Below are 26,653 nucleotides of genomic sequence, written 5' to 3' on the forward strand. Positions count from 1 at the left end.
AGTCTCCAGATGCTGAGAGAAATTCAGCAAACTCTTTGACATAAACAGTTACTATGGTACACAAAACCAGCCAAGGAAATTACAGTATCTTGACTCTTTTTCCCTCCCCCTTCTATCTCCTTAAAAAACAGAAGTCAGCATTTTAATAAAGACTTACACACCAGGGAAATGCTGAAGTAATTGCAAAGGAGAGTCCTAATGAAGGAAAGTATTAACCCCAGGGCACTATCCCCTGCTGTGTCTTCCCTAATTGTCAGACTGAATTAGGACCTTTCACCCTTTCCGCCCCGACAGCAGCACTTCTGCACAGGCTGTTAAGGGTGACGTGCACTGTGACACATCCTAACACCACGAGGACAGCAGACCACGTACATGGCTGCTTGTTTCACACTACGCATAGCTTAGCAAGGGAAGGCTTTGGCTATGAAAACGTGACTGTCAGTTTCCTTTTTCTTGTCATCAGCACTTGCCATCATGGAAAGACCTGACATGAGTAATTTCCCCACCGACTATCAAGCTGCTTTTAGCACAGCTAATAATTAAAGCCTCCCTATACTGAAAAGTAATAAGAGACTGCATTATGCTACAGAGTGAAAACTTTTGAACCGGGCTTTGGAGGAGAACAAAGCACAAATCAGGATGTGTAACCTAACACACAGCAAGAAGCCACAACTGCAGGAGCTGAAAAGCCTGCCTTAAGTGCTCCAATAATAAATATTTTACTGCAACTTGAGAAAGAATTTGTTAACTGTGCAAACTACCCTTTGTACATGTGGACCATTAATGGTTCCCCTACAGTAACTGTATGGAGCCAGTTCTAAGAAAAGACCTGTGCACTACAACTGAGAGCGAACTGCTGCGTCACATTTATTTAGAGTCCCCTATCAAGGCCAGTAACACCATGAAATACCCCTGTTTTTCAGCTTCACAGTCAACAAAACTGTGAATAAGAACTGTGAATCCAATGAGTCTATGCTAGTTTTTCAAATGTAGTTATGCTTTGAAAAAAGAGAAGCCGGCTTTGTCCAGTATTTTGCTGCATGCTGGCCTATATTTCTTGCTACAAAGAAAAACTCAGTTTGTTCTAGGAAACTACAAAAGCTTAAGACAATAATGGTTCTGAACTGAGAAGCTAATACTTTTCTCTGAACCGCATATGAAACTTATTCCAACGATAACACATCAAGATGAGTTCAGCACAACCAGCTGGAAAAGCTGCCCACAAAACTCAGAGGACATTTATAAAGCAAGCAGACATTGCCACGACGACCTATCAGCCCCCAGGCAGCACACCAAACAATCCTGAATGACCCACCACTACCCAGCATCGACCCCACTGCCCATCCCTCCTTACCCAAATCCCCCTCTTCCAGGGCAGTCTGGTCTCCCAGCGTGATGCTGAGCGAGAAGGCTGTGCCTCAGTAATGAGTGTTCAAGTGACAGCGCCAGCCTGCAAGTTCCTCTAGTTGCAAAACAAAAGCCACAGGAGTGACTGAAGTTCAAAAAGCCTCAATAAAACAAAGAGGAAAAAAAAGTTTGAAAAGAAGTGTATTTCCTTGCGCATACCTGCTGACCACATGTCTGCTGCTTTTCTGTGTACCAAATCTGGAGTGAGACCTCAATTCATTCTTGCCCTTGTTTTCTTCACCAAAACTCAGATTACCAAAACCCTCTGAATCAGACCAAAAAGTCAAGATACAAAATCCCTTAGGAATTTCAGCTTGTGGAGGCCTTTGAGATCACTTTACATTTTGTTAAAAAGTAGGCTTGAATGAAATACTCACATTTTTAGTGGGTTTTTTTTAACCCACAGAATCAAGATAACACACCAATTTTTAATTTTTCCTCCTTGTATTTTACAAAATCAAAATGTGTCTTTCAAGAGCCTTACCCGTTTGTTTTGATTTCAGTGGACTGGAATTGTCTTCAGAAAATCCCCTCAGCCTCAAGGCATGGAAACAGCTCTTCTGAAGGAGCTGACTCCACAGTCTCTCACCACGGTGCCACCCTGTCAGATGAGCAGCCCTGCCTGTCCTGGCCAGCACCTCCCTCTGCTCCCTCGAGCCAAGCTTCTGTGACAATGAACTGCATAACACCTTCACCTCCTTAACCACAGCACAGCCCCTTGTCCTCCACACAACAATTCACCCCAAAAAATGGTGAGAAGAACAGAGGAAGCCAGTTTAGGCAAGGGGCCCCATGTCCAGCCTGCACTGGGCAAACAGTTCTCATTCAGGGCACACCAGCAGTGGCAGGACTCCAGGCTGAATCTCAGCCACGAGAGGATTTGCTTGGTCAGGAAGCAGCATGATTGCTCCTGCTGCTGTGAAAGGATACTTGAGCCAGCAGCTGTACCCTGGATGGCTCTGCTGCCACCAATGTTTCCCTGGATGTGCTGGCCAGCACATGCAGCTGCAGGTAAGCTCCCTGCTACTTCATCTCTGCAAGTTTCTGCAAGCGTGGGCTCCAGTCTGACTTTGTCCCAAAATTTCTCGCTGTGCCAGGGGTGTAGCCTAGCTCCTATCCTGGGAAGCGTGTACCAGCAGAGCAGCTGGCCTGCTCCCTGGCAACTTCAGCACAACAGATGCCAAATACATAATTGCCCTGTTTACCTGGCCAAAGAGGCAGCTCAGCAAAAGCACCTGTGTGGGGCTGAAAGACACACAGCTATGCGCAGCCGCGACACACTGACGCTGGCGGCACAAAGACAGACAACTCAGCCGCTTTCAGGAATGCAAAAAGAATCCTGGCCTGGAAGCATCCACCACCCACTCTGAAAGCAAGTGGCTTTTGGAACGTCTGAGGAAAAAACAGTTACCTCAATACATATGGACACCTGACCCACATTAGCGTGTTTTTCTAAGCATGTGGCTGCACTGCAGCTGAAGCAAAAGCTGGTCAAGGCTGGCGTGATCCTGGGCAGAGCATCAGGGTACTGACTCCGCGAGCAAAGCTGGCTCACCTGGCACAGGATGCCACCACTATAGCCCCAACTCAGCCCGACTTTGCAGCTGCCACAACTTTTTTCCAAAGGTATGGTGCTGAGCTGGAGGAGCCTGCAGGAGAAGGCAGGCGCAGGAAAGATAAGGTAGTCTTTAGTCAGGCTAAAGTTTGTGTGCCAGTAATGAACAGGTCCTGAACCTGCAGTCCAAGGCAGCAACAGAATCACTCTTTTTACTTCCCTCAGCTCCAGGTTTTCACATATTAGCACAACACTTTGCCAAGTGCTTTAATTAGGGCCATTTCTTCCCAAGAAACAACTGCACAGGGCGAGGCTTTGAAACGCTAGGCAATGAGTAGAAAAGTCTTTGCTTCCCGTAGTCCACCCCATTAACCTGTCCCCAAGACGGGATTGCTCGGTAGGACTTTGAGATATGCATAAAACAGCACGAATCTCACCACATCAACACCCCAGGTTATTTAGTCTGATGCTTTTAAAACAAGCACCACCCGCCCGGACAGGGCGCCTTTGAACGCACTGGGATCAGACCGCGCTCGGGAGGCGCCAGCCGCAGCTCTGGTGCTATCCGCGATCCGCACCCAGTGCTCCGTGCAGCGCCGAACGCCGGGGGGGAAGTGCGGAGAGAAGGGATTCCTGCAGTGCCCCTCGCTGCCGCTCCCGGGGACAGCGGGAAGTTTCCCCGTGGAACGGACACTTCTCGGGGAGCAGCAGGGACACCCTGCGCGGCTGCGGCCCTCCGAGCCCTCGGCGGGACCCCAGCCCCACCCCGCGGCGGGAAATCGCCTTTCCCGGGCAGCAGCTCTGACAGCGGCCCGGCCGAGACAAAGCGCCGCCCTCGGCAGCCGCCCGCCGCGGGAGGCGGGACGGGCGGCCCCCGCGCCTCTCCTACCTGTTACAGTTCATCCCCGCCGCCGCCGCCACCCCCAGCATCCCGCCGGCCGCCGCTCCGCCGCTCCCGCCAAGCGCTCCGGCCGCCGGCGGGAGGAGCCTCGCCGGCCGCGGTAATGGCGCTGGGCGGCCCCGCTGCACCCGCCCGCCGCCGGGGGGCGCGCTCCGCCCGCGCCGTGCCCCGCCCCGCCCTGCCCCGCTGCGCCCCCGCGCGGAGAGAGGGGGGAAGGCAGCGCCGGGTTATGGGATCTAACTCGGGAAAGGGGGAGGAACCGCCGGGAGATGGGATCTAACCGGCCAGCTCGGGAAAGGGGCAGGAACCGCCGGGAGATGGGATCTAACCGGCCAGCTCGGGAAAGGGGCAGGAACCGCCGGGAGATGGGATCTAACCGGCCAGCTCGGGAAAGGGGCAGGAACCGCCGGGAGATGGGATCTAACCGGCCAGCTCGGGAAAGGGGCAGGAACCGCCGGGAGATGGGATCTAACCGGCCAGCTCGGGAAAGGGGCAGGAACCGCCGGGAGATGGGATCTAACCGGCCAGCTCGGGAAAGGGGCAGGAACCGCCGGGAGATGGGATCTAACCGGCCTGCTCGGGAAAGGGGCAGAAAGCGCCGGGAGATGGGATCTAACCGGCCTGCTCGGGAAAGGGGCAGGAACCGCCGGGAGATGGGATCTAACCGGCCTGCTCGGGAAACGGGGAGGAACCGCCGGGAGATGGGATCTAACCGGCCCGGCAAGGGAAACGGGGAGGAACCGCCGGGAGATGGGATCTAACCGGCCAGCTCGGGAAAGGGGGGAAGCACCGCCGGAGATGGGATCCCACCGGCCCGGCCGGGAAAGGGACGGGAATCACTGCCAAGAGCTGGGATCCCCCTGCCCCATGTGCTTCCCTCCGGGCTCACGAGAGGGGTCGTTCGCCTCCTCCGGGAGCCCTGCGGGAGATGCGGCGGCCGGAACGCCCCGCAGAGTTACGTGCAATAGGTGCCCGGGAGCGTCTGTTGCTGGTTTTGGTTTTTTCTCTTTTTTTTTTTTTTTTTCTTTTCTATTTTTTTTTCTTTTTCCAGAACAGAAAATTGCTGTCAAAACAATTCCAAGTATTTTCACTGTTTCCTGTACGTGGTTGCGTCGTGCAGGATAATTTGTAGCAAGAAGCCTCACCTTGGGGCGCCAAATATGCTTAGGTGAATTTTGCTGCAGCCAGAGTCCATTTTTAGTTAAACATGTAACAGCAATAATAAGCAATGGCGTGGGGAAAGGCCAGCACCTTGCTCAGGCTCAGCAATTTAGAAAGTAAATGAGAGAAAGTTACCTTCAACACTGCCAAACCTGGGGCCAAACCTCCTGCTTTACTTGGAGAGAAGTGACTTCATTCCAAACCAGGCAAGTTTCAAAGGCAGACCTATCGACAAATGAAAGGAGTGTAATAGAAAAGGTGGGATTATTGAGCTGTCTGTATCGCCACCCATTGCCATACTTAATATCAGAACAAGGAAGTGGTGTGCTGGAATGAAAAATGCAAATATTTGCCTGCCAGGATTAAGGAAGTATCTATATGGCTCCAAGAAGACAACTCAAGGAATATGTTAAGCGAGTGAAAACCATCATAGACAGGTATGAGGGAGCACAGATCAGAAAGAATAATTCAAACTACATGTACATGGAGCACATCTACTTTGATATACATTAGAACCAGGAAAAAAATATATTTTTTGGACTATGATGCACAAAATTTATTTGATGGCTGTGCCATAAGCATGGCTCTAGAGAGAGCTACAGCTGTAGAAACACAAAAACATCAGACTGTCTGTAAGACTATTGTTTGTTTATCTGTTGTTTTGCTCCTTGGCCGGGTTCAGTTTTGCTTGCCAAGTTGAGGGATCAAACACATCAAAACTTTAGCATCACAGGGAATACATTTCTGCACAAAGAGGAAAATAAAGAATATGGCTGAAAAGGAAAGGGATGTTATGCCATAAGAGGGGGACATGATCCTTCCCCTTTACTCAGCATTGGTCAAGCCACACCTTGAAGGCTGAGTCCAGTTTTGGGCTTTCCAGTACAAGAGAGACATGGACATACTGGAAAGAGTCCATCAAATGGCTACTAATGTTGCTAAGAGACTGGAGCACCCCTCCTATGAGGAGAGACAGAGAGCTGGGACTGCTCAGCTTGGGGAAGAGAAGGCTCAGAGAGATCTTGATGATTAACAAAAATATCTGAAAGAGGGTACAAGGAGGACAGAGCCAGTATCTTTTCAGTGGTGTCCAGTGAAAGAACCAGAGGTAGGGGAAACAAACTGAAATATAGGAGGTTCCCTCTGAACATCAGGGAAGAAATTTTCACTGTGAGAGTGACTGAACACTGGCAGAGGTTGTCTGTGTAGTCTCCATCCTTGAAGATACTCCATAGCTGTCTGGACGTGGTCCTAAGGAATCTGGCTGTCGGTGGTTCTGCTTGAACAGGGAGGTTGGACAAGTGACCTCCAGAGCTGCCTGCCAACCTCAACAATGGTGTGATTATGTTGAAAAACCAATCACACGCCCTTTAATAACCCCTCCCCTGCCCCCAAAACAGCCAAACCCACCAAATCCAACTCCAAAACAGACACCCATTTTAATGAGTCTGTCAGCAAAGCTCCCTTGTATCATCTAAATAAGTAATTTACTCATTCTGTGCCAGCTGAAGGTAATGCAACCCTTTTGGGTTTTTTCTAATCTGCTTTGGGCAGTCTGCCATTATGTGTAAGCAGCTCCATGAATATCTTTAATTAACCTCAGCTTGTCTGCAAGGATTTCAGGGTCTCTCCCATTGCTAGTCCTCCTGGAGAGCTGTACAAGGTGGCTGCCCCTGGCTGCTGAGCCTAGCAGAAGAGCAGCACCTCTGACCAGTACAGCCTGAAATAGTGGGGAGGTGGCTGGGCAGGCAAACAACTACCAGAGCAGCAAACTTCAAAACAGCAAATTCTGGAAATAATTAACAGGCAGTGCCAGCCAACAAGTGCAGCCATTATGGTGCTTCCTTTGGAGAGCACATTAATAGATTTAACAAGTGAATTGCACCGTGTGCAGTTTTCCAGTGCTTTTAAAGAGGAAATCCCTAAAGCCTAGTCTGCTAGCAATATAATCTCAAAGTAGCAAAGGCATTCTCATGGAGAGTGGGAGAGCCTTCCCCAAACATGTACAAATGCCAAACCCTAAGTACTAGAAGCTTTTGGGAATGCTGTACCAAGAAAAGCCAGGAATTCGGTTTCACAGTTTGCCTCCCCAGGCTCTGTGCACTTTGCAGCAAGTTTGTGCCTTGGGGTCTGATTTAAATTTTTGTTTTGTCTTGCTGTACAACAGAAATAAAAATTCTTAATTGTTATTAATTGTCCATTACATAGTATTCAAACTTGCTGGCATTCTAATTAACTTGTAAAATTCAGTCCAGAATACTTAGGCAAGTAATTTAATAGGATTCACAAAACACACACCACAGACCCAAAAGAAGATAATTTTTTCCATTCCAGTATAATGCAGGCTATGATGATTTTCTTCCTATGCAGTTAAAAAAAATATGGTAATTTGCCTACTTATTTGTGCTTACAAACCCATCACAAAGTTTAACATTTTGCTGCTAATGTACTTGGCATCAGGTGGAGAAGTGCCATTATCCCCAGCAGACAAGTCAGGAAATAGAGACAGAGAAACTGAAATTAAATTCATAAAGGAAGCATGTGGCGAAGCAGGGAATTTGGACTCCATGTCTCCAGACCAGCATATTAATCACAAAATTAATGCTTTTTTCCCCCACTCATCTCTTCCTTCTAGAGTAAAATACAGTTTCAAGTAGGCATATGCTGTTGATGTTCTGTTTCCAGAGCACTTTACATTTTCCATTACTGTTGAAATGCCAAACTTATTGTACTGCAGCTAGCAGTGGCACTTTAGTGACATGGACTCGACAGTGCCAGGTTAACAGTTGGACCCTCTGATCTTTGAGGTCTTCTCCAACCTAAATGATTCTGTCACTAAGTGACAGCACAGAGCCTTTACCTGTTTAGAGCTAAGCGCATGATCAGCTTTGTTGACACTGAACAAGGCCATTTTTGCAGGCTTGAGGAAGAAGTGAGAAAGGAAGGGTTATTGGGGACAGATGAGAAGGCAGCTGCTTGGTCAAAGAATTTGACTGCCTGTCTGTAATCACAAATATCAGCATCTTTACATCAAGTTCTTTTTCTGGAAATGAAAAAGTATTTCATGATTTTGCCATGGTATGAAGAGACATGAGTAAGTAACTTCTAACTGTGGTATTTGCTCTAGCTTCTGCTTTCTTCCAGAACTTCATGCAGCTGCAGATGGCAGATTCATAGAATGGTTTGGGCTGCAAAGATCATGTAGTTCCAACCTCCCCGCCACAGGCAGGGATGCCTTGCACTAGACCAGGTTGCTCAAAGCCCCATCCAACCTGGCTTTGAACATTTCCAGGGATGGGACACCCACAGCTTCTCTGGGCAACCTGTTCCTGTGCCTCACCACCTCTTTTTACTATCCAATCCAAGCCTATTCTGACTCTGCATGCCTGTTAGCAGGACAGTCCCATGGTTGTTTACCTTAATATAATCAATGGATTTAAATTGTAAACTGTGCCAGTGTTCTTCATGTCACGCCTCCAAAGCCAACGTTAACCAAAGCCAAGGTTAACCAACAGTGAAGGAAACTTTGACCATATAAGTAGGAATAATTTTTGAACACAGATTGTCCAGCTAAATATTCTTAGCAAAGCTGTTAATGAATTAACAGGTAAAAAAATTATTTAGGATTCCCATTTTTGCTCAACATTAATAATTCCACGAATCAATTGAATAAATACGTTTTGATCACTATTTGATATCTCTAAAAAGCTTTGCTATAAATAAAACAATATGTAGTTAGCTCAGAATACTAAAAGACTTATTTTAGTGATCATTCTGACATCCATATAAAAGGAATCAGACTTCTGTTTCGTGCATTTTAGACACACATAATATATTTGGCATCACTGTTTCTTGGAAAAGGGAAGAAGACTGCAAAACCAAGGATATAACTTTTATTGATCAATCTCAAACCTCTGCAAAATTGATCAATAAAATTCCCTATTTAGCAGGATGAATTTCTGCCTCATGACAAGATCAGTACTTGGACAGACACTGTAAAGGCTAAAGAAAAAAGTTGATTGCAGCACCACAAAACAAGTATTTTAAGAAATAATGACTCTTGGAGGCTATGGTATTACTCTCACATTTTTAGTAAAAGTGTGTCATTTTCTGTTTCAAGCTTTTTATCACTGCAATTCCCATCTTTCCCAGAATGTTACAAAATCTATCCTTAGCTTTTCTTTGTTCTCTGAAAATTCTCTTCCTGCAAGATATCCACTATCCCCCACCGCTCTGCAAACAACTGGTTTAACCAGTTTCCAAGAGAAAGGCTGGTGGGTAGTCAGGGCAGGGACAGAGAGCTGCCACATCAACAGCAGGAGCTGTTTCAAGTTTTTATCACCACCATCTGCTTTTCTCCCCACCGCTCCTAAGGCTGTAGCCCTCTGCCTCTGGAGCAGAGGGACCACCCATCTGTCCCCCTGCAAAGGCTGGCAACTTCATCTGGACTGCTGCAGCTGTAGGTTTAAGTAAATGCTATGACTAGACGTAAGAGGAACATTAACTAGCCTGTACAAATATTTGGATGCAAAAGCCAAAATGACATGATTGACCTTCTCCCTTGGCAAGAGCAATGCTGAGCATCAGCAACTTAACTCCACAAAGGGGAGTAACAACAGTAAAACTGTATTTGGGTAAAAGCTTTTTTTCTGGAGCTCTGTAATGGTTTCTATGCTTTTTTATTTTTTGAGATCCTCTGCATGCTGCGAAGGGCAAGAGAGCCAAGAGCTAATACGTACCTCCCCTCTGGAAACAGTCTGAGTGTTCTCAGAACAAGCTTCGATTTTCAGGCAATGGAACAATAAATGCCACTTAAATTCTACACTCATATACAGCTGCTATCCAATGTCTATCAATTTAAAACACTTTCAGAGGCTATTGTGGGAGGACTGGGACTGTGCCCATGCCTGAAAGAGCACAGTTTTTTACACAGCTTACATTTCCCTTGAATTCTTAAGTAGCCTTCAGGCATTCAACTGACAGCAAATAATAAATGATTTGCTAATACCAAGGCATGTTGAATTGTTGGAGCAGTAACTGTGTGCATTCCCATACTTATTTTACTATTCTCAGTCTTCACTATTCAATCCAGCCAGAGCCCTTGGGATGAGAGTGAGAAATACAGGAGAGGTAGGAAAGGAAGGAAGCTCCAGAATCTAAGATGCTCTTTCTCATCCTTTCACAACCATATGGCAAATTTTAATCAAATCCAGTTTAAAAAGTAGTCAAATTATTATTATTTCCCTTCCCCATAGCATATTTACATTTATGTAAAAGCTGTTAGAAGTTGACTGGAAGTATCAGGTTCTCTTTTTTGACTCCTATAACCATTTATTATGTCTTCTTTTCACAGCCTATGATCTCTCTGACCACATATTTGTGTAATAAGCATGGTCTAAGAAAAAGGGTTGGCAAGAACACCAAACTCTTGCTTAAATCAAACCCAGCACCTCTTCATCCACTGAGCATGGATCTTTGCACTAGGACAACTATGCAGATTAAAAAAAATTATCACAAGCTATTAGGGAAGAGGTAATGATGGCCATTTCAAAGTTGAGTGCAATTAGAAACACGTGCTGATTTATAAGGTAGTTAGTACTCAAACACACTAAGTGCAATCCTGCTAACAAGGCCATTAACAGCTTCTGCATCTCTTCTCTCCTTCATGTCAGATATTGTCAGATTGCTGGTGACAATCTAGTAACACATTTGAAGTAACTTAAATGAACTTTTATTTAATATTGATTTTTTTCTAAAAAACCCGTATCAAACCAATTTCTTTTCTGTTCATCCAGAAGAATTCATTGCTGTAGCTGTCTTCCAAAGTAAAGGCTGTGGATATTGTACCAGATCCATAAAATCTCTTAAATACAATGGTACCCATCCCTTGTTTTCTACATTGAACCTGAGTAGCATTTTCTCAGGTAAGAACAGGCATTCAGAGGAGAAAAAAAAGGCACTCAGTTGAGTAAAGGTGAATTTTATTGAAGGGACAGCCACATGAAAAGGCCATCAAAGATATTATTTCCAAACAAAATACTTATCTATCCAGACCAGCAATTCTGAAATTACTACAACAAATATATTTTTACTTCTTCATACATTTGGTTTCTCAGCTTGTGAGTGGTGACTGCTATTTGCAAGGCTCCTAAGGGAGATATTTTCACAGTACCAACCATAGTAGAACTAGCAGGTAGTTTAGGAAGTATTGGTGCACTGGGTGAAGCCAAGGCATAAGCCAAATGAAGCACATGTGTTTAAGCTGCCTTCAAAGTCACTTAGCACACACTAAGCAGAATTTTTAGGCATTCCTCCACAATATATCATTCACAATATATCATCTGTTATCACAGCAAAAGCATGGAGGGAGATAGACAAAGGAGGATTTAAATTTAGAAAATAATCTAACCCTGTATTCTCACAGTTATACTTCGGGGAAGGAGGGTCATGGAAGAAAAAAAGCAACTTTACTCTCTTGCGTATCATTTCTAACATGGCTCCCTTTGGCCACCCTGAACCCCAAATTCAACTGGCCACATCTATACAACAGCCTGAAAAGCTCTGGTCTTTCTGTCTTTCAACTGAAGGACTTTGCACTTGCACAGATGAGTCTCCCTTCTGGGTAAAAGGAACATGAAAGACATACCCGTTTCTAAGTCAGCATTAGGTAGCTAAACATTTAGCCAAAGTGCACATGCAAGTCTGGGAGCACTGAATCACTCCCATTTTTGGTTTTTAATTAACACATACTCTGCATAGTGACAGCAGAATCTTATTATTATGCCCTCCTTAGGCTTGGGCTGAAGGCAGGCTGATAAGAGATGAAAATTGGTCCTAAGCTTTTAAACATTTTGGGTAAGGGTGACATTTTCTGTGAAACATTCTAATAAAAGTGGCACTGCAAAGAAAACAAAAAGAACCAGAAAGCAAAGTCAGCACAGTGCTCTTCCAAAAAAAGGACACCACAGTCTATCAAGAAGCAGCAGTACTAGTTAAAACTTTAAACTGCTTTTTGAAAGCAAATCACAGCTACAATGCTGTACCTTACAAATGCAAATCCATGACATATAAAAAGTCTTCTATACAAAATAATCCTGTTTCCAGTTCACATTCTTCTATGCCATTTACTGCAAGTGTCTATTAAACTTCGATATATTTGCTTACAGTCAGTTTATTGCCACACAGCTAAGTTCTGGCAATCTTAGCAACAGAAAACAGTTTAGTAACAGTTATTAAAATATTTTTACATTAATTAAGATCTCAATCTTCCATTGTAAAAAAAAATATATTAATGCAAGTTGATCACTACATTGATAAGTACACTAGTCAAGTTTTACTAAAAACAGTAAGCATGCAACTCAGACTTGAAAGAAGTCAATAAGCAACTGGTATTTAATACAGCCAGTGACACATGTTACTTGCATACCTTTATTCACAGCTTACAATGTTAAATAATTTACAGTTCTAAAATATGTGCATTTTAAGAGGAACTTGTCACAACTCTTTAGCAACAGCGGAGACTAAATCGGGTCAGCTGCAAACGGGAGTGTGAACTAAGTAAGACAAAGCCTTCCACTTCATGTGCTTCCATGTTAAAATCACAGCAGGAGGATGACTAGCACTTATTTTTAGACACGTTTCAAATCTCTCCTGTTGCTGTGTTTTGGTATTCTTTTGAGTGACATTAACCAAATCCAGCTGTACATGAGGAATTAGAATTCAACATTTGAGATCTGGTCCAAATTGTGAATGCTGAAGATATGGTAAATCATTCCAAAGGCAAACACAAGAAAGCCTAAACACAGCCTCATGTTTGCTACCTACAGAACCCTATAAGACTCATCCCTCAACACTACTGTTGACCAGTTCTGTGTTCTGAAAGTCCACAGAGAATATTCTCCCCAGTAGCACAAACCATAAAGGCTCCAGTTAAAACACATATTGGAGGAGAAGAAAAAAAAAAGTACCTAAGACAGTGGAAAGGAATTAAAGTACCTAAATGAAGCATGTTGGCTTTGTTGATTGTGTACTGAAATATATACAAGCAAAGAAGTTAAACCAAAAGCTGAACTGTTTATTCTCAACATGTTGCCATTCTGCTGTTCATATGTTCAGATTAATCTCAGCCTGAAATAAGGCAATATTAAAGGAACAAGCATAATTCCCTCAGAGCCTGAGCTAAGATAGATAGGAAAGGAAGAATCCCATTTAGCATTGGTATGTGTACCAGGGAAAGACTGTAAAACAGCACAGAGAACATGAAAATATGAGTGAAAAAGACAGAAAGACTCTGGTTTAAACATAAGCAGGATTCAAACATGTGTATGCTTTTTAAAAACCTTACAAATAAATTAAGATGGTGAAAGGCATTATGGACTGTAAAGGGCAGAAGACAACTGAAGGTAAAAAAAGGTGCTGTGTTGATAACAGAAGAGGTGGTAGAAATTTATTTTTCTTGGAAAAAACCCACAACATTCTGTTGAGTAACTTGGAACAGAGATCATCTCATCTGTGCAAAAGACCTGTGCAAACAATGTACACACACAGGCAAGTGAGAGAATGGTATAAGATCTTCAGTCATTAGAACATTTAAAAGATGCATCTATTGACAAAAGCTTCATTCTTTTCTCTCAGAAGTTAATGTCAGGAGTCTCACCTGTGGGCTCAGATTCTTTCTTTAGTGTCTTCAATATGGTTAAGTCAGTAGGAGTGCTCTTGTAATCCAAGCACAAACATCACTACAGTAATGGAACATTTCTTCTCGTCTTTTCCACAAACTTCCAACCTCAGGTTAAAAATCCCTAGTTAAGCTCTTTCTCCCAAAGCTTCAGTTCACTGAGGACCTCTGAGAATTGGAGTACCATCCTAAGGCTTCCATAGGTGCCATTAATCTGTACTACAGTACCATGTCTAGATGTGACAAGCACTGTATTTCATATAGATTTTTGCACCCTTTACATTTTGTGAACTGTTGCCTTCATGTTTTGCAAAAAAAAAATTTAACAAAGACTAAAATTTTAAAGCAGAAAATGCCCTTTCTATTTCTTAATTAACTTACATCTTGTAGCCATCACAAGAGAGGAAATAATTTTAAATTTCTTAAACGTGCAGAGAATAACACTAACCATATAGATTAGCTAGCTGACAATGATATGTGAAAGCAACTGTAAACACTTTAAAATGCTTTAAACCTAAATTCTAGTTATTCCAGTTAATATATCAGATCAAACTTTTAAACTGATATCAAAAGAGCTATCACAGGTTTGACAAATTCTGTTTCCAGGCAATTTGCAATTAATTTGTCACTTCTCATAGTTCTCATTATCAGCTTTAACATATACAAGAAAAGTAGTTCACTGCTGCCAGAGCATAATGTAGGACCATCTTTCAGAGCTACTGCAGGCTTCTCTCTTACAAGAGCCTAAAAAACTGAAAATAACACACAAAAATAAAACCTTGTAGTTCAACGCTACATCACCAACAGATCTTCTATAATAAGATTTCTCAGTTTTGCAGTTGTGGAATGTTTTTAAAGAGTCAGTGCTTCTACTGTTTTATCGAAGTCCTGACCAGCTGTGGAGGTATGAAGCCCACCCAGACGGCCGTGAGGTACTCTCTTCTTCACCTGAAGGGGGAAGAAAAACATATTTTGTATCGTGTTAGACATTTATTATGTTAGACATTTATTATGTTAGACATTGCAAAGGGAACTCACTCTTGGGCTGACACAGATATGGACTGTACCACCAAGTCCACTTTACTTTGGGTACTTAAGAATGTCAGAAAAAGGTAATTTATCACCATTCTCCAGAAAAATCCAATCAGCCCTCATTAGAGGGCCAAAACAACATCAACATTCTAAGGACTTGACTTATGTCTTATTTTTCCAAGTGCACAGACTATCATGGAATGCAACACTTAAACACTTCCCTTTTAAATGTAATTTTGTTCACAAGTTTTAAGTTCTTATATCACATTTGTTGCTTACCGCTCATATTAATTTTAAAATATAGGTCAGTTGTTAATGAAGTACAACGAGCAACAGTTACTGTTATTGAGAAATGACAAATAATACCCTCAAATGCATTTTAAGGGAACAAATGCTCAGAGTATTTGAAGCAGAGATAGAACATTATTTTACACATAAATCTGGTGTTAGTTTCTTGTAAATGCCTAACTCTTTTTATTTCCTTCCCTAGTTCCTTTATTTCTTCAACAAAGACCGTATTTTCTTTAAGATACTTTTAAAGTATTTGTTCTGTTTACTGACAACTGAATAGTAACTTCCCAACAAAGCAGAATAGTTTTATGACTAGCTCATTAGCAGTATGATGCTAAGCTTTGTTTTTTCTCAAATATCTCCACAACAGACAGCACAGAATTTTCCTTTTTCACTTTTCCTTTTTTTTTTTTTTTTGTGACAATATTTTGAACACCACCTACCTTGGGCAATTGCAACCAGCTTCCCCTTCTCTTCAGGGCTGAGCTGCAACATGGTGTCTATCACAGGGAGCAGCCGTTCTTTCTCACTTCCTGATTTCAGAAATATGAACTGCAATAGAACATTCTTCAAGTATTCTAGATTAGCCACAGACTTTTCTCTCTCCTGATTTCTTTCCAATCTTCTTATTTCATTCTTAAGAAGCTGCAGATGAGGGGAAAAAAATGTAATACTGCTTGCTTCATTTAAAGAGTAATTGAACAAAGAAGAGCTAAAAAACTAATTGCACAGCTTGCTTCAGAAAGAGTAATATATGTATAGCAACATATTCAGGACAAAAACCCAGTGAAAATAAAAAGCATGATTATGCTGTAAGAAGTAACTTCTTATTGACAAAAATCACCTTTTTGGATAAAATTTGTGCAGTATAGAGATACAACTTCAGTAATAAAAGAGTAGTAATGGTTGAACAGTTAAATTTAATTCAGAAATCTAATTATATTCATCAAGAAACATTTTAGAAAAGAAAGCTTAGTATATTTAGAAAGGTCTTCAAAAATCTCACTTATACATGTGTCTTCTTTTAACCTAAGACAACTAAATGGGGTTACAGAAAGGGAAACCAGACAATGCCTCCCTTGGGATTTATGGCTTTTATCTAAGTGAAAATACATAGGCCCTTAATTAAATATTAAATTTCCTAACTCTTGAGTTTTTTTTAATAGAAGCTTTTATTCCACACTCCTCTCCCTCTCCCCACCATGCCTACCCAACTAGAAACTGTGGTAAAAAAACACAACAGACCTGAAGTTGACTGTGGTAGCACTAATTAGACCTGTGGAAAAAAAGCCCCTCCAAAATTAAGTTTTACATCACCAAAATTTTACAGACTGGGATTTTCTGAAAGATATTTGGTCTAAGAAACAGACCATGGAAATTAGAGCTGTCTCCACATCTTTTGTGTCTGCTAACCTTTATTTGTTCCATTAGGATTGCATTGGTTGCTTCTGATTCACGAAGTAATTCATTCAAGTGATCAGCGCTCTTAGTTGTAGTGTTTAGTTTCTGGATCAGCTCATCCTTGGTGACATCCACTTGCCACTGAGATGGCTCTGCAATTAAATGGAAAAGAAAGCTAAGAGAAGGAAAAAGCATTTGCATCTACTTAAGTTAGCATTTGCATACTAACTGAACATCAGGACTTGATTAATGTAGTTTCTTATGAACAGAATTCATGCAAAGTCAGACTGCAGACTTAACAAGCATCAATGCTGCTGCATGCTTGTTTTCTGATTCATTTTTGTTTATATAGTAGAAGGGGCCAGGCAAAACAGTTCTAGAGTACATCAAGATACCTGATTTTAACTTGTTTCCTACCTATAAATGGAGATTTTCAATAGTTATCTACGAAGTGGTCAGTAGACTTTTAAAACATGATTATATGCTACCAATATTTTTCTGGTTTTTGGAGGACTCCCAAAACATTCCTCTTCATGCTGGATTTCACTTTCCTAGGAAAAACCCTATGAATAAAGTCCTGTTCTAATAAGCCTCATTAAGATGAACAGAAATTTTATCCTTTCATTAACAAGGTTAAATCAGCACTTAACTGTCCCTAGTAGAGACTCATCCAGAATACAAAAATTTCTGTAACTATTCATTGACTTCCTCATCCACTTTTCTCCCTTTAAGAGCTCAGAAACATGACATCTTTAAATTACTAAAACCTGTAGGAATGTTCTACTGTTAGTCCTAACTCAACAACAAAACTCCTACAAAAGTTCAGGACAGTGTAAACTCAGTGGCACTTAACTAGACTTGTGTCTTGCACCTAAAAACATGAAAACACAACGCTATAAAATATTTTGAGGGCACAAAGTTCTGCAACCTATGTAGGCAAGCCCTTCTGAAAGCCACGTTCTACCTACCAGGCTTTGCTTCTGATGAGTTCAGAAGTTGCTCCAAGGATTGAACATAGGTGCTGGCTGAGGAGGCAGACTCTGTGTCTGTTGTTTCCATACCTTCTCCCTCTTCCCTAGCGACAGTGTGCACGTCGAGAACAGGAAGGTCAGCGTTCCGCCGTTCTCTCAAGTTCTTCGTTGCTGGATTTGAAACAGCTGGACCTGAAAGATACTTACTGATGTTCACATCAGAATGAAATTAGGAGGGCCATTTCCTAGGTGTGACTGTCTTGGATTGAGAGCAGTACATAAAATAGTTTTCAAAATGCAGGGGAAGGTGAGGAAAAAAGAGAAAGCCAAATACACACGTAATATTTGTAATAGCAAAAGAAAATCTTTGACCTCCAAATGGCTATTCCAATGAGAGTCTGTTTCTAAACCCAAACTTGATTGGCAATTCTTACTTCAGTGACTATGAAATCTTCAAGCACATCTCCCTGAAGATGTGTTTTAGCTATGGTAAGGGTAACAAATATTTTTAATATATAACAGAATTCACTTTTATTTCAACCAGTCCCAAGGGAGGTGAAAATTCTTCTGTTTTAATACTGTGTGCATCATCCATCTGCTACAGTAATAAAGAGAATAACTTCTTAAACTGTTACTGCGGCTCGGCAAATGTCCAACTACATCCTGATCAGTGACTTTACAGATATACAAATAGCACTCGAGCTTGAAGACAGTAAAATCTTAAATCAGAATGATCAAATAGCAACTATTCTAATAAATTGCATGTATTCAAATAACAAACATTCTTAAAACAGCTTTCAATATGCTTTTCTTTAGCTTTACACCCCCTACTTGAGGCAGATGTCCAGCATGCTCCAAAACCTGAGACAACCTGATAAGAAGAACACCAAATATTTATGAGGTAATTTCCCTCCATCTGTCTGACAATGCAGATACTGCAGAATAGGTATCAGTGATGCAGATTCTAGAACAGAATGGTTCAAGTTGGAAGTGACCTACAAGTATGTAGTGCAACAAACTGACCACTTCAGTGGTCAGTTTTAAAGTTAAAATGTTACCAAGGGCATTGTCCAAATGCCTCTTTAAAACGGGGACAGGATTGAGACACTGAACACCTTACTAGGAAGACTGTACCATGAAATGACCACCCTCTCAGTAAAAAAATGCTTCCTAGTGTCCAGTCTGAACCTCCCCATGGCAGCTCTGAACCATTCCCACATGTCCTATCACTGGATACCAGAGAGAAGAGCTCAGCACTTCCCTCTTCACTTCCCCTCCTCAGGAATCTGTAAGACAGCAATGAGGTCCCTCAGCCTGCTTTTCTCCAAACGAACCAAATAGAGACATTCCTTCTAGCCCTTCCAACAGCTTTGTTGCCCTCCTCTGGATGTATTTAAGGACCTTAAGATTCTGAAGGAACAGTAAGTAATAGCAAAGACATGTTCCCGACTTGTATCAGTATGCTGCAGATTCTCAAAAAAAAAGGTTTCTGCTGATTTTACAGAATTACACACTTTAAGCATGTTTTAGATTCAGACTGAGATACACATATCTGTAACTAACCCATGAAAACCTGGTCTTCTGCCTGGAAGTTACCTCTAGTGCTTGGTTCACTCTTGAGCTGGAAGAGCTGAGCTTCTACCCTGGAGAGCTGCTGCTGAAGTGTCTCCACTGTCTTCCTGTGCTCTTCTTGCAGGTTCCTGACCTGATCTCTGAAATTGTTCCGGAGAGCTTCATTCTGGGCTGTCAGCTGACTCAGTGCCTGGGCGTGCTCTGTTTTGATGACCATGTTCTCTGACTGAATTGTGCAGAGTCTGAAAACAAGGCATGCACAAGCAGTAAGGCACAAGCAGAAAAACACTCTAACTTTTGTATTTCAAAATTTTTACAGTTTGAGGCAGTTTTCAATTTTCATGTGTATGATTACCTTAGAATGACTGTGTGTAAGTGCAACTTTTTTTCATTTAAAGTACTCTTTTTACAGGGAGAATCTGAGACTGAAGAAGTTACACTTTTTGCCTATCATATGAGTGCAGTGTGCCATATAAACTCTTGACTTCTATTTCAGAACAAAACATTCAGACATCTTTGGAACATAATGAAAGACTTAGACACATTGTGGTCTAAATATTCTTAATTTCTAAAACTGCATCATGACTGTCTATAGTGTCATACAGGGTATGTCACTAATACTCCACTTCCTGTAACATTTATTTACTGAACACTTACTCAGGACTTTTCAAAACACAGGTTTCTAAGAAGGTAAGTTTACTTTTTTTAAACCTCAACTTTCAGTGCAGAAGAGTGTAGCTGCTAGCAAGAAAAATGTCAGGAACTCATCAATTGTACTTGGTTTGGAGGTACTCCAGAAGCATGACAAAACTGTCACAAGCAGTTAAATATATTAAATAAACAATAATATATAATATAGACATGATATATAATAACATAATAAATAAATAAAGTCACAAGCAATTAAACATGTAAAGATGTAACAGATGCTTGTTCGGCCTATCACAAAGTGCATTTATGGAAACATTAACCCAGGACTTGCCCTTATATAGACTTAAATAGAGCCAGAGTAGCAAAGACCAGTATCTAGGCATAAAGGGAACCTACTGTGAAATGGGTTGTTTCCAGAAAAATGCAGGACATACTTTGGTTGATTACAGTGAATCACTATGTAGCTATGAGGAACAGATAAAACTGTACAAAGACAGTGACAAGAGGTCAACAGTTCCTAATATCAATCTGTAATTTCTAATTAATACTTCATGTGAACTTCTTTGTACCATAAACGGAGAAGAAAAGACAAGGACAAACTCTTTTTGAGGAGTCCAAGTATTTAGGTTCTCATGTGATTTTTCAAGAAGTGACACAGATTAAACATTCCTTTCATTTTGAAAGAAACAGCAAATTAAGACTGTGGCAAGCACAAACTTAAAATACAGTACAGAAAGGCATTTGGTGGACAAGAACTGGGTATGTTGTCAGTGAAACTGTTTGCTTTGCATATAACAATCTTATTTTTTTAAATAGGAAATATCCATAAATTTAGTAGAGCAGTACACTACAACACAAATATAGTGCTAAGCAATAGACTTTAAAATAGTCAATGTGCTTAAAAAATGTTCATTTTTAGATCTGATAATTAAGAGGTAGAAAGCTTGCAGAAACCTCAAATTCCCTGATCAGCTACTATTTCATTGTCAAAACTTCTAATGGATACTTTTGAAAATTCCTTTAACTTTCTCAAAACCATGCCCTTTCTTTGAGAAGTACAGTTATAGGCTTCTACGTGCCAAGATCCTAAAGTTCAAACAAAATAAAATATCTGTATCTATTCATCAGCAGACCATACTTTTCACGGAGTTCTGCTTCTTTTGCAACAGTCTCTTGAAGCATCTTATTGTGTCTTTCCAGCAGGGTGTCGTGTTCAGACTGCAATGCCTGGAGTTCAGATGCATTCATCTGTGAATTATGCTGAGCATCTTGCAGCTTAACTTTAAGTTGATCTATCACCATTTCCAACTGCTCCCTGTACGTGGAAAAAAAAAAAGGAATATACAACATGCATTTAAAAGAATTACATTATTTCAGAACCTATACGATATCCACAACATTTTGGACAGCTGATCCAAATTGCATATCTATTAATTAAACCAACACAGCACTACAGCCAAAATAATCTTAGCATGTGGCTCCAGCAGAAATAATCAGATCCTGTTTCAATATAGATACAAATAGGTTTACCACTTCCCATCTGAACTGCTGGGGATGCAACACTTTCTACTTCAAGGAAGGACAAGACAGAAGCAAAATAATAGCTGGGATCCAGATGGGAGAAAAAATTTCTTCTTAAAAGTGGTGAGGCTTTTTTTTTTTTTCCTGTTTGTTTAGTAAATGCACATCAGTTCAATGAGACCAAATACAGGGGACAAATGGTTGGAGCAGATTTTGAGCAAAGTACTAGAAAACAACATCAAACCTGTGGCAGATAAACTCACTCAGAAACAAGTCAAAATCAGATATATGAGGAAGAAAAAGTCTTAAGTCACACACATTCTTTTTTTACTGATTTCTGTATTTATATATGCAGACACCTCCATTATATCATGGACTGTATATCTCACTAATCCTTAGAGTTGATACTTGTAAATAATTTATTTGGAAACCATTTGTCACCTGTTTATTGCTTATTCAATTTGTTTCCAAGATGGTTCTCTCTCACAAGAAAGAATAACAATACCAGAACTTTTTAAAATTCTGCAAAAAGGAGAAAAAAAATCTAACTCTTGCAGTTTTGTCGCTTCAAAGGGGAGAATATTTAGAAAACCCCAAACTAACCTTAAATCCAAGTCCTCTAAGCACAAGTCGCCCTCTGGTGGATTTTTGGCAGCAATTGCTGGTACCAACTGAAGGTTTGTGTCAGAAATGAATTCTGACATTCCACACATAAACACCCAGTCTGTCACCAAGGGCAGCCATCAATGGCTTACAAAAATAACTCGCAGAAACTGATTGACTTTTGCAGTGAGTTGAAGCATTTTCTGAAGCAAATCCGAATTCACCTGGTTTATGACTGTACTTAAAGGATTTTCAGGAAATTTTTGATAGTGTAACTTTTTTGTTCCAAGTCTTTCCTCATATAACAGCTGATACAACAGCACTATTTCATAAATCTGCTGGAACTGATGACTGAACTGGCATCCAGAGCTTTACCTACACTAAACCACTCATTCCTGAAAAGGTTCAAAGCGAGCTCAGCAGAACTGAATCAATCTGCTCTTTTACTCTTAGTTGCAAAAAGCACTTGGCTACTTCATGTCAGAGAAAATGACATGTCAAGCCTACACAGAGTATGCTGGCTAATTTCTGCTTATGAGAGTCATAAAAGACTTTTAAGACCTTACTTCGCCTTCTGACTGTAACAATAGGTAATCTACACAAAAACAACGGTTAAGAAGACAAATCCAGCTATTAGACACTAATATAGCACCTCAACAGTAGAAACTTATACTTCTGTTCAGCTAGGCAGTGCCACAGTTGGATTACAGATCATGTAAAAATTTTAGTTTTACCTTTCTTGTTTGGCTCCTTCAGATTCTGTCCGAGAAGCAGATTTATTCTTTTGCTGTTTTAGAACATTATGAACACGGACTTTGTAGCTCTCAAATTCAGATGTAACAGACGCTTGTTCAGCCTATCACATAGAAAACAAACACATAGGTTATACTATTGACTATTGCTCCCTTACTTCTCTAAAATGAAATGCACCTTACACTGAAAAAAATTAAAACCACCTGCTGCATTTCCTTCTTTTAAATAGATAATTAAAGCAGAGACTACTGTAACAGGTAATGTTTCTTTAGATTTTAACTGAATTTCATAAAATGTGAAACTTGAGACCCATCTTCAACATACTGGTATTAAAGGAAAGAAAGAATATTTGAAAATTCAAAATCTGCATTCAACTGAGAGATTCACAAGCCAGAGGTTCTATCAACAGCTTTAAATGAAGGCAAAGGTGATCGAAAACAAAAAAAAAAAAAAGAGGTATAATTCCATTTCTTTCCTGAACTACAAAAGTCACAAAAATTTTAATGTGCCTTGAAGTTATGCATAATTCTGAGGAGTTAAGTCAGTCTTGCAGTGGTATTACACAGCCCACGATGTAATATTCTAATTGACTGTAAAGGTATTTGGTCTGTCTTCTAAATTCAGCTGTTACACGAGTTTCTGTGCAGATACAGAAAATTGCCTCACATCATAGCAGTTTCATCCCCAACTGTACACTATAAAGCAGAGATTATTGCCATCTTTCAAGTACTTATGTTGTATATTCCTCTAAAAAACACACTGATGCAGGTTTTCTTACTTGGGACAAGCTCATGGGTCCATTAGTCACTTCCATTTACAGATAACTAAAATGCTCTCATCTCCAAGAGGAGGATTTTGGGAAGTTTCCTTTCAGCTGAACTGATGAGTGAAATTCTACAGAACTGACTCTGATTAGCCTCTGCTCCAGATTTTAAGAGCCTGTAACATTTGTGGCCATTTTCTTTAAATTAGTCCTTTTCTTTTTCCTCTCACACTATATAAGCTAGAGTATTCCTAAGTGCTCAGGTACACAGCCTTAAATGTCAGCATGACTTCTGTGTTCTACAATCTGCTTTGCTATCCACCTTTCCTTTAGAGGGAATTTTCCTTTGTTAATAACCATGTAATAATATGTATTTTCCAGATGTAGGGCATCTAAATAGGAAAGCTGATCTTCCAAGAGCTTTAAGCCATGTTATCATGAAAGAGCTACACCCTCATTGATTTCACAGCATCACCGAGCAAGACACCACAGACAGGTACTGTAGGCACCCAGGTGTGAAGAATACATTTGTAAAACCATGGTCCACATGTACCAGCACAACCAAGGCAAACCTCCTGTAAAAGTAACCACAAAGTTTGTCCATTTCAGTTCACCTTTTTAAAATGCAGAAGTTTTTTCAGATGCTGCATTCAGCTGTTACTTATCTACAGGATGCACACCTTCCACAGAACAGTGGCCACAAGAGTAGTGCAGTAATCTCCATAAAGATGGTTTGAACATAACAGTCCTACTATATTCTCAATCTGCTTGTCTCCAATGCAAGCACTGCATTCCAGGACCATCTAACAGTGTCACATGAGCAAAAGAATCCCAGAAACAACAACAAACTTCAGCAATAGTGTCAGTTTTCTATGTCGTTTAGCTGCCAATTAAGAAGCTGCTCATAGTCAGCATATTAAAAGGTGCTTGCCAATATATTTTTCACAGCTTCTTTCTTTTAAAGTGGTATCTGTGTTAACTGGTTTTATATGAAGCAAATTATATTACTTTTTTTGTGTTTGTGCTCTATTCTTTGAAGACTTTTCTTTTCCCTGAGTGTATACTTACAGATCATCTTAAATAAACCCTGGCTCCCCACTACCACAAGTTTTTCCCTACTGGAAATACAAGTATGAAGTCCAGATGTTTCACCCCAAGTAATACATGTCAACCAGGACAGTCTGGCTTGTCCTTTATAGCATCACTCAATTACCTCAAGCACTAAGGTAATTCTTAATTCTTGACAGGCAAAAAGAGAAGAGTGAAAAATCTGCAAAATATTTTTGAGAAGCAGAGAACACAGTAAATCTCCCTTCTAAAGTCTCTAAGATTACTTCTTGCACTGGAATACCTGGGCTGCTCGGCACTCTTCTTGCAGGGTTGCAATTTTTTGCTGGCAAGCACTCATCGTACGCTGGTGCTGCTCCGAAGAAGTTCGCAGTTGCTCCTGAACTTTATGCTTTTCTGATGTCAGTACAGCCACTTGAATCTGAAAAAGTCAGTTGAAAACTTCATTATTACAAAAACTTTTCTTCCTTCTCCAAGGGAACATGACACTGAGAACCTAGCACTCTGCTACAGTAATTCCTGCACAGAACTGGTGAATACAAAATTAAAATCCAATAAAAATAGAATAAAAAATTAGACATGGGTTACGATGTATTAATCTTTAAAAAGTGATGTTGTTTAAAGAGAGAATTGAAGACAAAATGACAATGCTGGTATAGTAACCTTTTAGAAAGCCAACTCCTCTCCCTTCCCTCCTTCTTTCATTACATTCCATTCCAACACATTTCTATTCCATATACAGATGGATAACACCTGAGATTTTTGCTGATAATGTTGTGCTCTTCTGTTTTTAAACTAAGCAACTTCCATTTTTAAAGAATAATTTAAAAATATATTCCAGTTACAAATTTCAAAATCTACAGTCCTCTCCTTTGGTGGAAAGGGAAAGATGAAGATGACAGGATAAATCCTCCTAAAGAAAATCACAGCAAAAATATTTGGGGAAAGCGGCAAACAGACAAAACTCATTTAAGAAAAAGAACCAGTAATCTAGAAGTAAAAACAGCACCTCTTTGCTCTTTAGCCTATATTCCATTTGCCCAGTACAAATCACACCCTTATCACTTAAATGAGAAACCTTGTACTAACAAAAAAGTGAAGTTTCTTGCCTTATAGGCTTCCACTTGCTGTTGACTGGCTTCCAGTTCCCCTTTCAGGGATGCCTGCAACATTAGATGGTCATTTTCCTGCAAGATAAAATTACATGGATGTTAAAAAAAACCCCAAACCCCAGCAACCTAAAAATTCAGGTACCAGCTGTTTTTTAAAATTTAGTTTAAAAACTGAGTACACAGTCATTAGCATATGGACTTACAGCTTGTTTTGAATCAGCCAGTTCTTTTTTGGTTTTCACCAAGAGTTGTTTTATCTTGGCATTTCTTTCCTCTTCTTGTTGCATAGTCGACTGAAGTGACTCTAATGCAGAAAACAACTGTTAATTGCAAAGGAAACTTCTCCTCTTATATTTCCTTAAAATGCTGGAAAATATTTTAAGAAATTCTAACAGATTCCTTAAAAGCTGAAAACAAGTTGCTTTAAGTTTAGCGTCCTTTTTCTAAGTTATTACAAAGATCTTCAAATAAGTGAAACAATTTTAAGATTTACACTTGAGGATAGGAAGAAATGGAATTTTTAACCACATGCCAGTCAGAAAAGTTTTATGAGTGTGGTGTATCAGAATGAAACCCTTGTTAGCCACCAATATTTAAAACTTAGGAATAACTCATCTGGTAAAAAACACAGCATATCAGGCAGGCAAATTGACTTTTAGCTGTTGAATACTGGATAAAGTGATTAATAACACAGTAAAGTTTCCTTTAAGACAAAATTGCTTTCCTAATGTAACTTTAGTATTCCCTGCAAAGCTCTGTCTCACTCACTGACTTGAGAAGTTGTTTCTGAATTGCATTTTTTACCATTACTAACTATACCATAGTGACACTTGTTGCTCATAATTTACTCACTTATTTCTTCCTGTAGGGTCTCTTGTTTCTGTTTCTGAATCCCTGATTCTTGTTCAAGATCTTCTATTCTGCTGTCTTTATCAGTAATCTTCTGATTAAGTTCTTTTACTAGCCTTTCATAATCAGCTATTTCCATATCCATCAGTGTACTCTTTTGAGCATCCTGCAAGTTACACAAATGAAGTTAGAGCTTACAATTTGCCTTGGCTACTAAGACTTTTGCAATTCTGTAAAAAACTATATTGCACATCAGACAAAAATTTTGTCTCTATGCATATCCACAAACACCACTCATCCACTGGGTTTCCATATCCTCAGTAAAGAATGTGTTTTCAAACAAGAACCAAAAGCTTTGAAAAAGC

General features: G+C 40.5%; 2 protein-coding genes across 5 annotated transcripts in view; both read right to left on the minus strand.

Annotated features, from left to right (window-relative positions):
* The window catches only part of LOC146444379 (LIM and senescent cell antigen-like-containing domain protein 1), a 69,159-nt gene extending 63,977 nt beyond the window's left edge, over nucleotides 1-5,182 (minus strand). The window contains exon 1 of the mRNA XM_085053910.1: nucleotides 5,160-5,182. The gene's annotated coding sequence lies outside the window, so the exon portion shown is untranslated. The remainder of the gene's footprint in view (nucleotides 1-5,159) is intronic.
* Nucleotides 5,183-10,988: 5,806 nt separating this feature from the next.
* GCC2 (GRIP and coiled-coil domain containing 2) overlaps nucleotides 10,989-26,653 on the minus strand; it is a 30,851-nt gene continuing 15,186 nt past the window's right edge. Inside the window, exons 13-23 of one of the 4 annotated variants that reach the window (XM_085053948.1) lie at nucleotides 26,292-26,454; nucleotides 25,643-25,743; nucleotides 25,437-25,514; nucleotides 24,611-24,748; nucleotides 22,478-22,599; nucleotides 20,758-20,934; nucleotides 18,993-19,210; nucleotides 17,394-17,588; nucleotides 16,438-16,577; nucleotides 15,468-15,669; nucleotides 10,989-14,649 (exon numbers count right to left, since the gene is read on the minus strand). In XM_085053948.1, the coding sequence (XP_084910074.1) occupies nucleotides 14,579-14,649; nucleotides 15,468-15,669; nucleotides 16,438-16,577; nucleotides 17,394-17,588; nucleotides 18,993-19,210; nucleotides 20,758-20,934; nucleotides 22,478-22,599; nucleotides 24,611-24,748; nucleotides 25,437-25,514; nucleotides 25,643-25,743; nucleotides 26,292-26,454 (1,605 nt within the window). In that variant the 3' untranslated portion in view covers nucleotides 10,989-14,578. Of the gene's footprint in view, nucleotides 14,650-15,467; nucleotides 15,670-16,437; nucleotides 16,584-17,393; nucleotides 17,589-18,959; nucleotides 19,211-20,757; nucleotides 20,935-22,477; nucleotides 22,600-24,610; nucleotides 24,749-25,436; nucleotides 25,515-25,642; nucleotides 25,744-26,291; nucleotides 26,455-26,653 lie in introns of all 4 variants that reach the window. The other 3 variants (XM_085053947.1, XM_085053946.1, XM_085053942.1) reach the window with 3 other exon arrangements.

The sequence above is a fragment of the Lichenostomus cassidix genome, chromosome 1 (assembly GCF_008360975.1).
Source record: "Lichenostomus cassidix isolate B80296 chromosome 1, HeHo_3.0, whole genome shotgun sequence".
NCBI lineage: Eukaryota > Metazoa > Chordata > Aves > Passeriformes > Meliphagidae > Lichenostomus > Lichenostomus cassidix.